This window comes from Pygocentrus nattereri, chromosome 6, assembly GCF_015220715.1.
Source record: "Pygocentrus nattereri isolate fPygNat1 chromosome 6, fPygNat1.pri, whole genome shotgun sequence".
Classification (NCBI taxonomy): domain Eukaryota; kingdom Metazoa; phylum Chordata; class Actinopteri; order Characiformes; family Serrasalmidae; genus Pygocentrus; species Pygocentrus nattereri.
In genome coordinates, this window is record NC_051216.1 from 17258909 (window position 1) to 17271896 (window position 12988).

Consider the following 12988-nt stretch of genomic DNA (forward strand, 5'->3'; position numbering starts at 1 on the left):
AAAAAGAACTTTGAATAAAGTATGTCTATACATAAAAGTATTGTGGTGTTACCCGTAAGGAAGATGACACCAGCAAAAATTTTCATGAAAAGGGCGTTTTGCAAAATCACTGTTACAGGTCATCAACCCACATGCTGTCATTCATAGTACTATATAATGTAATTTATACATAATGTAATGTAATTTAGTACATTTGTATTCATTCTTTTTTCACAATTCACTAGGAATAAAGTAGGTCATATGAATGGGTTCAACTAAAATCTTTCTATAAAATCATGAGATGAATGAGAACATTTCTGATAACTGAAAATAGAGAGTGGACTTACCATGTGCCTTTATTCATAGATCTTCAGAAAATAGGTAAAAGGTAGTCAAATGATGTCACCATTGTGATTTTTGTTTCAAAATAAGAAAAATTTCACTTTTCCTCAAAGTACTATACTCACCCTCTAGATGTCTCTATGAGGACAAACACTTCTGTCATGCTTGGAATTCTATGTAATTGATTTATAAAATATCGCCAAATTAATAGCTCAATAAAGTGTAATTGTTGAAATAAAATTTTATTTTACGATATAAGTGTAACCCTAAAGTGTTTTTTTACATGTGATATTTCTGTAAAGTGTATAGACGCAAAATGTTTTCATTGAATGACTCGCATGCTAGATGGTAAAATAGTAAATGTAACTGAACCCCTTTTGAGTGTTTGTTGAGATCAGAATCAATATCCCTTTATTTCATCAAGTATGTTACACATATATGAAAATAACACACTGAACAGACTAGACAAGCACACAGACTAGTAAGACGTTTCTCTAAAGGACAAATGAAATAAAAATACAGTAAACGTCTGTATATGTGTCTGAGGTCAGAGGCCGTTACAAACATTTAAATTGCATGGATTGCTAATGCAGCTGAAGAAGTGACAAAAAATATAAGGTGCACAACTGCAGTCAAATGTATTCATAAAATGTGCATCCATAAATTTCACAGACGGTTTTCATATTCATCAGTTTCATCTTTTGGGTCTGTATGATCAAACTCACGTCTACTAGGATTGTGTGTAAATTTGAGAATAAACATTTAAACAACCTGAAAAAAATGCTTGATCTTTGGTGACAACTCAGCCTCACGCAACCACTGCTTCTGAAGGCAGAGCGAGTCCTGTCACTGAGAGGCCATCAGCAAGTGATACTGTAGACATATGTGTCCCCTCCAACTGATCCTGCTCTATGGCCAGCGCACATTTTAGATGCCGATCATGTGGAAATTGTGCGTAGAGGTCCTTTCAAAGTCAGCCCTGATTTTAATTTTCCAAAGGGATACGATGGAAGAGCATTTCATACCAGCCTCTAGTTCAAAATTCTTCCAAATGGAGAGAAGGTTAACAGAAGCTGGGTAGGGTACTCTCCACAGAACAATGCTGTATTCTGCTTCACATGCAAGCTTTTCAGTATGAAGGATATAAATCTGACTGCAGAGGGCCACAGTGATTGGTCTAACATCAACAGCAGTTTGAGGGGTTATGAGTGTAGCCAAGACCATACACAGTGCATGTTTAAGTGGAGAGAACTGGACACACGACTACAGAAGGGCATGGCAATAGATCAACAGGAGCTGACATTACTAGATGCAGAAAGGAAAAGGTGGCGAGATGTTCTCAAATGCTTATTCTCAATCACACTCTCACTGGCTTCAAGAAATTTGTCTTTATGGGGCTCTTCTGACCATCTTTATGAGCCAGACAATGACAAATTCTTGAAGGAAGTAGAGCTTATGGCAACATATGATACTGTAATGGAGAATCACTTTGCCAAAATAAAAGATGAAAGTTCCCATACACACTGCCTCAGTCTTGAGACACAAAACGAGCTAATTCAGATCATATCTTCAGAAACATTATGTACCATTGTAAGACATATCCAGTTAGCAAAATATTTCTCCATCTTTCTTGATTGTATTATAGATGTAAGTCACAAGGAACATAGTGCGCATTGTTGGTTTCCAACTACAACCAGACATTAAAGAATACTTTCTGGGATATATTGATGTGGAGCAAACTACTGGCCTTAACCTGTCCAATGTTGTCCTAGACAAGTTGAAGGAGCTTGGCATTCCATTTGAAAATTGTTGAGGACAGGCCTATGACAATGGAGCCAACATGAAAGGGAAGAAGCAAGGTGTTCAGGCTAGAATGCTACAGTTAAATCCAAGAGCATTGTTTGTTCCTTGTGAAGCTCACACTATGAATGTTGTCATAGCTGATGCTGCCAAGTCCTCTCAAGATGCCACTGGCTACTTTTGGCATTTGCAGAAGCTATTCAATTTCTGCTCAGGTGCCACCCAGCGATGGGCCATTTTGACCAAGCATGTCAAACTGACACTGAAATCTTGGAGTGATGTTAGATGGGAGAGCAGGTTTCAGAGTGCAACAGCTGTCAGGAATCAAACAAAAGAAGTGAGTGATGCTCTCCTGGAGCCTAGGGAGGCTGTAAGTGATCCAGTAGCAAAAGTGAAGGCTCTTACTGAAGAAGTAGCCTCATTTCAATTTTTGATTTGCTCTGTTGTGTGGTGTGAATGTCTTACGATCACAAACCAGGTGAACAAGCTACTTCAATCCAGTTCCATGCAGCTTGATATTGCTGTCAGGCTCATTGACAGTGCCAAAATCAACCTCTCCAAATACAGACAATCTGGGTCTGATGAGGTTGTGTCAACTGCCAAGGAACTCTGTGAGGCCCTGAATATAGAACCAGAGCTTAAGGAGAAAAGGCTCAGGAGCACAAAAAGGCAGTTTGTATACAAAGCTGTTGATGAGCCTTTCAGTTATGCCCTCAAAAAGCTTGAGGTCACATTTTTTCAGTTGTGTTGTGCACTGCTTTAATGTCACTACAGGAGAGGTTTGAGACCATGAATTAAGTCAAAGAAAAATATGGAGTGCTGCTTGATTTCAGCAAAGTGCAAGGCATGTCCAAGGAGGACTTAAGAAAACACTGCAATGAAGTACACAAGACACTTACGGGAAAGGGAACAGCTGACATTGATGGACCTGAGATGATGCAGGAAATCATCAACCTTCCTCAACTACCACCACAGACATCTGCCTTGGAAATGCTGACATTTCTGCATGACAATCAGCTTCAAGAGGTACATCCCAATCTGTAGATTGCTCTTTGAATTGCACTGATTCTCCCTGTCGCAGCTGACTCTGCTGAGCGAAGCTTTTCAAAACTTATTCAAAACAAAGTTCATTAAAACATACCTACGTTCATCAATGGGGCAGGAACGTTTAAGTGGTCTGGCTGTCATCAGCATCAATGGTGACGTGGCTCAGAAACTGTCATGCACCTGATTGACGATTTTGCAGCCAGGAAATGCAGACATCTGCCTCTGTAGGGCCTCTAACAACTGGTGGTTGTGAAAATGTCTTACATAGTTCTATAGAATAGCATGGTCTCTTTATAGAGATGGTAAAGTTCCTTTGTGGAGTAAATTATATTGTGCAATTATTTGTACTTATGTATAGTTATTTACTGAAGAAATTTGCAGTTTATTACTTAAATACTAGGCTAGACCTAATACTTGAATACTTTGTACTGTGTTTACAAAGTTCAGTTCTTCTGTTATTTATGAGTGGTGGTATTTATTTATTATTTTATTTATTTCTTTTAATGTTTGGTGCCATTGTTAATGCAAAATTAGTTTAGTGTGTTATCAAGATTTTAATTTCTCCTCTTACATATTTGCAACTGTTTTCAAAACATTAATATTGAGAAGTTATTTTGGAAATAAAGAGAAATTAACTGACAAATACTGAATTATTGTTAATTTCCAGGGGCACACCACAAAGCATTTGTGCTTAGGCCACCCAAATGGCAAGCACCGGCCCTGGTACAGAGTACGGTCACTATCAGTGAGTATAACTCTTCGGTTGGGTTTATGCTATCTGTGTCCAGTCCACACCTTCATGGCTATCTGCCCTCTATTAGAATGATAAGACATTACCTCTTTCAGGCCTTTGACAAGCCCAAGGTCTTCGGAGGTTCAGAGATAGACTATGCTTTCTTAGAAGATAAATATAGTCCTGTACAAAATATGTTAATACATACACTGTACTACCAGTTTTTCTAGGAATGCCTTCAGTCATTGGCAATTTTATCAGATATACCTGCAATACTGTAGGTACATGTAACTTCACTCTCAATATAAAAAATAATAAAAAAAATAAAAAAAAGGTTCTACACTGTCACTGGGGTGATATGCTCAAGGGTACGTCTTCAGTACCTTTAGTTAAAACATCTTGATTTTTAGCAATGATGGTATTACATTGTGTGTTTTTTGGGACCACCTTAGGACTACTTTCAGCAAAGCAGTGGCACTGATGTGATGGAGACATGCTAACGTATGAGCAACATTTTTTGTGTTTTTAAACACTGTACACTTACTGGCACTTTATAGGCCACTGAAGTGAGTGTCATTCTGTAGTCTAAAGTCCAAGCTTTTTTTTTTTATCTATGGGAAAAAATTAATGTCATATTTGAAAATCAGCCTGTGCTAGACAAAAACGTTTCAAACCAGATATATTTATTTATTTCTTTCTTTCCAAAGTTTACTGGACACTGCACTTCAATGCTTTTTCTCACAGAGGCCCGAGTTGCGTTGAAAACTACATACCACTACACTATACATGCTATACTAATAAATGGACTTCTAGTGGTGGTGTACTCACATTGACACACTATTTAGTATTGTACAGTGTAGTTTGGGCTGCAGCACTGGTGTTCCTAGTATAGGCATAATGCTGGCTATAGAGTGATGGCACTACTTCTGGGGTGTATTAGACGCACCTAGCTCATCTTTGTCCGTGTACAGTTTGTGTGAGTCATTATTTAACTCACTTCCGTCAAGCAGGAGCACACCTGAGCACTTGTTTAAATCAGTTGGTTCTAATCGATTAGTTATATGAGCTATTTTCCTGCATTGTTGGAATGAAAACCTTCAGCCAAACCAGACCTTTGCGGATAAGATTGTTGGCCCCTGCTGTAGCTCTTCATCGGTTTCTGAACACAAGAACTATTTTCAACCCATCAGTGATGCTCACATTTTAAAAAATCCAACAATGTTTCTGTGCTAGGAATGATCTACCCCCTGATTAATATCTGGTCAGTTATGGTCATGTGGTGGTTCTCTTATGGTGATTTCTTTAACATTTAAAATGTTATTAGTTTGACATCCTGAAGGCATAATTGTTAGGAAGGTGGACAGAAAAGTTATTCACAACAACAACAACAACAACAACAACAACAACAACAACAACAACAACAACAACTCATATATAATAATGTCAATCAGAAACTATGTGTTTGAAGAGGTCCCACACCCCGCAGCCACAGCGCTGCGGCCACTGTGGACTGTCTAGCTGTGGTCACTTCAGTGTTCCTGTCCTTACCGTGGCTGAAAGCAGAGCTGTTCATGTGTCTATGCCTATGGCTGAAGGTAAAACCGCTTTTATCTTGCTACCCACCAATAAAAGGTAAAGCCCAAAGGCCAAAACAACAAAAAGAATAAAATGACAGTGTTCAAGCCTACCTCCCTAACTAACCATACACACAGCCAAAACCCAAAACAGTGTTCAAGCCTACCTCCCTAACTAACCATACACACAGCCAAAACCCAAAACAGTGTTCAAACCTACCTCCCTAACTAACCATACACACAGCCAAAACCCAAAACAGTGTTCAAGCCTACCTCCCTAACTAACCATACACACAGCCAAAACCCAAAACGGTGTTCAAGCCTACCTCCCTAACTAACCATACACACAGCCAAAACCCAAAACGGTGTTCAAGCCTACCTCCCTAACTAACCATACACACAGCCAAAACCCAAAACAGTGTTCAAGCCTACCTCCCTAACTAACCATACACACAGCCAAAACCCAAAACAGTGTTCAAGCCTACCTCCCTTAGTAACCATCTACAAACATACACAAGATATATACAGTATTAAGTGTCAAGCTAAAGCGTAGACGAAACAAGCAGAACAGGCGATGGTAGCAAAATATACACAAAAGCAAAGCAATACAACGAGGAAGCCTCCTGTTGATTCAGCCATTTTTTGGCCTCTTTAAGCAGGTGGGCGGAGATGAAACCATGGAACGGATCAACAGCAGGGTCCGGTAGCGCCAAGGGTGAAGTCACGGGATGGAATATGGAATGAGTACAAAAACATACAAACCAAGCAAAAACACAAGGCATAACACCTGCTAGGCTAGCCTCTGATTGACCGCTCAGCCAGCCCCTTAGCTTGTCTAGTGTCCAGTCCTTAACACCATCTCTGCTTGTCCTTGTGACTGTGTTAGTCCCTTTCCCACTTCCAGGCCCTGTTAATGTTCCTGTCCCTGCCCTTGTGTCCATATTTGTTCTAATTCTTGTCACTGTTCATGTTCCTATCCCAGTTCCTACTTCCATTTCTCAATTTATGGCAATAGATTTGACAGCATTAATAAATAATTTGCAACTTTGAAGATTGCCTTTTTTTAGAACTCTTCTGAAGTCTCATGAGACTACGATTAAATGGGTTGAATTACCTCAATGCTGTTAGTCCATCAGAAGGTACAGGAAGGCACAATATTATAAAAGTACAGGGTGTGGTGTGATGTGGCTCTTAAGTGTTATCATTTGTTACTATTTAGTAATCTTTAAATGAGTACATAATGTCCATAATTCACACATGGTCTTGAGGTCATTCAACTCACTTTGCAATCACACCATGCCTTTTTAATAACATGTTTAATGCTTTGCCTCTTTGTAAGTGTTTTCTATTATCCCTCAGTCCCTTTGGCCCAGCCTGTCTTAGAATGTTCTAGAATTATGAACCCAAATGTAGCTGCTATACACTGTTTAGAAAGGTTTATCCTGATTTTCTCCTCTTTTATGTTTTATTCCTAGCCTGCTAAAATTCAGTGTTTTTTTATTTTCATGTGGTCATAATATTCTGGGCTTAAAATCATGTTGAAGTTTTTTTAATGACAAAACACAATGTACCATAGTTTAAATATTAACTGAATGATTAATTAATAATACCATTAAATATTTTACAACCTCCATAAGAGTAAATACACAACTATGTGAGCTGAGATATGCACTGTAAGAAATTTACAGTAGATGCATCTATGTACATAGCTCATCAATAGGCTAATACAGGCATGACTGCCTATCAACTATAAATGTTTAAATACAACTATAAATAATTTAATTTATACACATGATATTCATAAACAGGGCTCTGTATAGTCTATGTAATAATTACAACACCATATCTTACATTATGAGACTATTAAACAACACAGTGTACAATACTTTGACTCAGCTGTTCATTGTTTTTATGGTAAATGTGTGAGAAATAAATAAATGGGTAAAATGATTATGATGTTTTAATTATTTGAGCCACTACTGCTTGTGTAAAATCTTTAAAATGTCTGTTTCTTTTGAGTCACTAACATCTTCTGACCTTTTCTTGAATTCATAAACTCATCTGGAACTGCTGTGTCAAGCCAGCGTTTATTCTAGCATCTTACTCACCTGCCATATTATCCCACCTATCTGACTGTCACCTCACTGATCCCTTTATCTGTCGCTATACACCCTTTAACTGCTGCTGCACTCAGCACTTTAACTTTAGAGTCATACTTTGCACATTGTAAGGTTTACAGGTATGAATATTTGTGTGTGTGTGTGTGTGTGTGTCTGTGTGTGTGTGTGTCTGAGTGATTTATGGTAGGAATGCAGGTTTTATTTACTGTATGAGGAATTACCATGAACTCTGTACTGGAATGTTAGGAATGTATTGAAATATTTGATTAAAGATTAAAATCTATGTCAGAAAACTCCTTTCTTAGTTCTTAGTTAGACAATCATACACTTCAGAACAAATGTCTCAGGTCAATGCTCGGTGATTACCTGCTGAGTATAACTGAACTTAAACTTTCTGCTTTATGAGTTATTAATTATCTCTTGAACTGATACCCCATGTAGATTTTTCATCTGTTTAATATGTCAAGTCATAAAACTTGCATCATGGCCGTGATTGGTTGCTGTGTGCTTCCTGACAGGGGTGAAAAGAGTACTGAAAATTCCTACTTAGGTAAAAGTAAAAACTTTGTGAGAGTGAAATTTTACTTGAGTACAAGTAAACCTAACTACCTACAAAGCAAATGTAAGGCACAACTTGACATCACGTCTAAAGGAGAAACGTCGGTAACACTGGGTGACACTGACCTATCCAAGCCATAAACATGTAATGGCAAATGTTATATGCTGTCATGAGACATAGAACTTATTTCCAGCTGTTAAAATGTGAACAAAATCCTTGCCTATGGACAGAGAGTGGAGTCTAAACAATAAGGTACTGTAATAGGGTTGCTATCCTTCAGTCCTTATATGCTGTAGGAGAGTAATGATAAATGAGTAATTTGATGTAGATGACATTGAACAGCTACTATATACTATAAAATCATAACAAAATCCTTGGACAAAGAGAAAGCCAGAAAGGTTAGCATGTGGTTGAGAGACCAGCAGTAAAATGTACTTTGATTTTAAAATCTTGGGTCAATGTCTCAGAAAGTGATTCTTCCATTTCAACTGCAGAAAACATCCAGCACAGATTTATTTGTGACTTTAACACACAGTTTTGGCTAGTTTATTTTTATGATGATTGTGTAGTTTTATTCATTTGGTGATCATAAGAAGTGTGAACTGCTTTCAGTTTTCCACTGAGAAAATGTAGAATCAAGAATCAAGTAAAAAAGGTAGAGTTCTCTTCTTTTGCGATAAAACAAACTGGACACCTTCTTCAGGCTGGAGATCACAAAAGGATCACTCGATCCACGGAGAGAAGACCCTGATTAGGAAGCCTTGTGATCACTTAGCAGCGCCCTCTTCTGGTCATACACATTATAACGCTGACAGATTTTTTTAAAACCCCGGAAAAACCGTCGACTCGTTCTCTGAAGAGACTGAAAAGTCATCGTGTGGAACTACAAGCCACAGCCATTCGTTCAGTGTTCTGCGCAGAGGTAGGAAGATAGCGCCCTTGATCTTACTCTGTGAACTCTTCAGACTGCAGGACAATAAGGGCTAAAATGAGCTACTGCTTAGTAAACAACACTGTTTACTCTGTTTGTGGATTTTGAGCAGATCAGTTTCCAGGATAGAAATGGTCAGGTTTATGGATAGAAAGTAAGAAATCGATCACACTGAGTTCAGCATTACATCCTGAGCAATTTGCAGTACTGTTCTTTATTTACTTGTTTTCTGTCTTTGACCATAACACGGACCATTATGTTGTGGGGAACTTGGCTGCACCCTCTCCAGGATCTGCGGGTGAATTGTAAAACATACTTATGACTTGCTCCCCAAAAGAGATTGGTCAGACTATTGGGAATTCTAGCCCTGAACCTAAATCGTTCAGATCAAAATTTTGAGAATTAAGGTTTGTTTGCGTTCTTGTGGGTGCAGTTTTCATTGCAAATTACACCCCCCAGTTTTAGACCACTAAACCCACAGTTTACAATCTTGGTAATGGTTAACTAGCATAATTAGAGTTATGTAGAGTTTCTCTGTGGTTCCCCTTTGACCCAATGCTACATTACTGTCTTACTTAACTTTGTTTTTTTTTGTTTTGTTTTTGTTTTTTTTGTTTTTTCCCCATTTCTGAATTTTACCTCAGTCCGTCTTCACTTCACTGGTCAAACTGTTAGCAAGTTGCAGTTAACATGCATCTAAAAACTATGTCTTTTCCCCCTGCAGATCCTGTGGAAATGTTTCTATATATCTTTGGTCTGGTGGTCTTCTACTATGTCTACCGGTGGTTTAGAGAGTTGAAACGAGTACCAAACAAATCAGAGAAGTACGTCTACATCACGGGCTGTGACACTGGCTTTGGAAACCTCCTGGCCAAACATTTGGACACACTGGGCTTCTGTGTAATCGCTGGCTGCTATACAGAGAAAGGAGAGGATGAACTAAACAAGGCCTGCTCATCTAGACTCTGTACTGTCCAGTTAGATGTGACTGACAATGAGAGTATCAAAAAAGCTACAGATGCCATTAAGGCACTGGTTGGAGATAGAGGTAAGACACAATACCTGATGGTTTTTGCTGTTGTTTTTTCATGTCAGAACTGGGTTTGGGGCTGTGTTACATCTGTAGCAGTTAAACCAAGTGGATTTCTTTTGCTTTAACCAGGTACAGTTACTACATCTTGTGATGCAATGAGATTGCGCTATAACGAATGTGTAAAACTGGGACGTTTCACAACTGCCACATTACAGAGCATACGGTGCTACAGTTCTGCTTCATCTCTCCACATATTCACTTTTGGTTTAAAATCCCAGGGAACTTGTAGCAGAGTTTTATTTCTTATTAAGTTAATCTTGTTCTTATGGGTCCAAAATATACATGTAGAAAGTATGTCTTATAAATACCTTCCCAAGGTCTAGTAAATGTTTGCCATATTTCACCATATTTTTCTCTAATCTTGGGTAATGCTTTCATAAGCATTTCCTGACCAATCACAAGGCTTATGTCTTTTGCCCCGCCCACACAAAACAGCTTTAGTTTCAGCTGCTAAAGCTAACTCAGCATAACCAAGAGCTGCCTGTTCATTTGTTTATCCATTCAAGAACATTGTTCATTCATCTGTTCCTTCATTCATGTGTTGCCTAGTCTATCCAATTCGTTCATCTGTACGTCTGTGACTTTTCGTCCAGTTAACATTTTAGTTCTGTATGTGTGGCAGAGCAGGCTGGGAAAGTTAGACAGAGTTGTCAATCAAACTGCTCATTAGCCACACAGTCCTCAGATAGGTTTGATCAGCGTTTTAAAGCTGTGTTTTATCATATTTATATCTTATATTTTTCAATCAAAGTTTGTTGGATATTTAGTGCAACACTTTAGTTTAGTATCATGAAAGCATTTTTAATATTTTACTTCATGTTTCCTGAGACTTTAAGCTTGCATTTCACAAATTCTCATATATAGTCATTTGTGTGCAATGTATTGTCATTCAGTAATAACACAGTGCTGTGTGTGTGTGTGTGTGTGTGTGTGTGTGTGTGTCTGTGTGATATTCAGGTCTATGGGCTGTGGTAAACAATGCAGGGGTCTCCATTCCATCTGCCCCCAATGACTGGTTGTTTATTGAAGATTTTAAACACATGATCAATGTTAATCTGCTTGGAGTCATTGCTGTGACTCTGAGCGTGCTGCCCCTCATAAAAAAGGCAAAGGGCCGTGTGGTCAACATAGCCAGTGTGTTTGGAAGGGTCAGCCCATTTGGAGGACCATACTGCATCTCAAAATATGGAGTAGAGGCATTCAATGACAGTCTGAGGTGAGTGTTAAAGCTGTTGTAAAAGTAATTCCTCCCACTGATGTTGGGTGTCAGCAGATATTCAGTCAGGACAAAAAGTTAAGATGGTCCTAAGAATGCTATACACTGAATTACCAGTTTATTAGGGACACCTAACTAGTGTGTGAAATTTCTACGGAGGGAGAATTCATTAATTGTATGCTGTACAGTTGCAAAAGAGGTTTTTTGTTTTGGTGTTGTTGGAAAATACAGTTCAATTCAGTTTCATTGAATTATTATGTTGCATGTTTACAGGATGAACATGGCACCATTTGGAGTTAAGGTACTGTGTATTGAGCCTGGATTCTTCAAAACGAGTGTGACTGACATTAATCTTATTCAGAGCAATATTAAAAAATTATGGGACAGACTGCCACAAGATGTCAGGGACGACTATGGAAGTGACTACATGGATCGTGGTGAGTTAAAACCAGATCACACTTCACTTTTGAGGAGTATTCTGCTGTTTGTTACATGTACAATCATGTATTTTCAAAGGAAACATGCTACTATGGGGCGCCCCATCTAAGCATTGGCCCTTTTGTTGAGAGTTCGATTCTCAGCGATGCCACAGCCATATGTAGCCAGGGTTCCAAGAAAGCATAATTGGCCCCGCTCTCTCTGGATGGGTAGAAAGGACTTCCCTCTGCCCCCAATATCTGATGCAACAGAAATGGCAGATAGTACTCTGCTTCAGGTGTGTTGGGCTGTCTGGGAATGTTACGTTAGCAGCAGTTTGAAAAGCTGTGGTGGTGCTTCACATCTCAAAGTACGTGTTAGACTTTACCCTCCGAGCATGTTAGCATCATGTGATGTGGGAAGACCTAGCTAGTATGAATTGGCCATGAATTAAGGGGTAAATTAGTTAAGAATCATAAACAAATAATTTAATAAATTAATAGAAACATTTTATTAGGGGGGGTCTCTAAACTAGCTGAGGCAAGAAAAAGTCAAAATACTATGGAAAAACAAGAATTTTGTCTTTTGAATGATGTAGTATGGTGAATTGTTCTTAATATGATGAGAGATATGAACTAACCATGGATAAACATCAAATTTTAGTTTCAGGTCAACTTTAACAAAAACTAATGGAACCTGTTTTCTAACACTAACATACAGTACAACCAAATACAGCATGATAATCAAATGGGCCATTATCTAACATCATGCCAATCTACTACAGCTAAAAAAAGACTATTATAGTAATCTTTAAAGTTTATTAATATTTATGTCTAGAAATAGTTCTATATCAAGGTCTCTTCTCTTTTAGTGAAGGTAATGATGAAGCAGATGTTTGTGAAGATGCTGGATGGTGATTTGATGAAGGTGGTGAGCTGTATGGAGCATGCTATCTCTGCTGTCCACCCCCGTTCACGCTACTCTGCTGGCTGGGATGCAAAATTCTTCTGGTTGCCTCTCTCCTACATGCCAAGCTGCATTGCTGATGTTTTACTGTTAAAAGATGTCATTAAACCCAAGGTTTCCATTTTGTAGTCTGCATCAGTATATTAGTACAGAGCTAACCACTTTCTCACATGGAAGATATCATGGAAATAAATGAGATGCTGCAGCCTAA

The 12988-nt window shown here is 38.5% G+C and overlaps 1 protein-coding gene across 1 annotated transcript; it reads left to right on the forward strand.

The window, feature by feature from the left end:
* The first annotated feature begins 8950 nt into the window (after positions 1 to 8950).
* On the forward strand, positions 8951 to 12988 carry LOC108423956 (retinol dehydrogenase 7-like). The gene is made up of 5 exons (XM_017691646.2): positions 8951 to 9076; positions 9810 to 10133; positions 11136 to 11394; positions 11668 to 11831; positions 12683 to 12988. Exons 2-5 carry the CDS (start codon positions 9821 to 9823, stop codon positions 12904 to 12906), a joined length of 960 nt encoding a protein of 319 aa, XP_017547135.2. The 5' UTR covers positions 8951 to 9076; positions 9810 to 9820; the 3' UTR covers positions 12907 to 12988.

Bases quoted from the DNA above. Each gene is read 5' to 3' on its own strand.
- LOC108423956 (XM_017691646.2), top strand. From the start codon at position 9,821: ATGTTTCTATATATCTTTGGTCTGGTGGTCTTCTACTATGTCTACCGG. The intron at 10,134-11,135 runs GTAAGACACAAT...TGTGATATTCAG, and splicing joins GGCACTGGTTGGAGATAGAG to GTCTATGGGCTGTGGTAAAC. The intron at 11,832-12,682 runs GTGAGTTAAAAC...CTTCTCTTTTAG, and splicing joins AAGTGACTACATGGATCGTG to TGAAGGTAATGATGAAGCAG.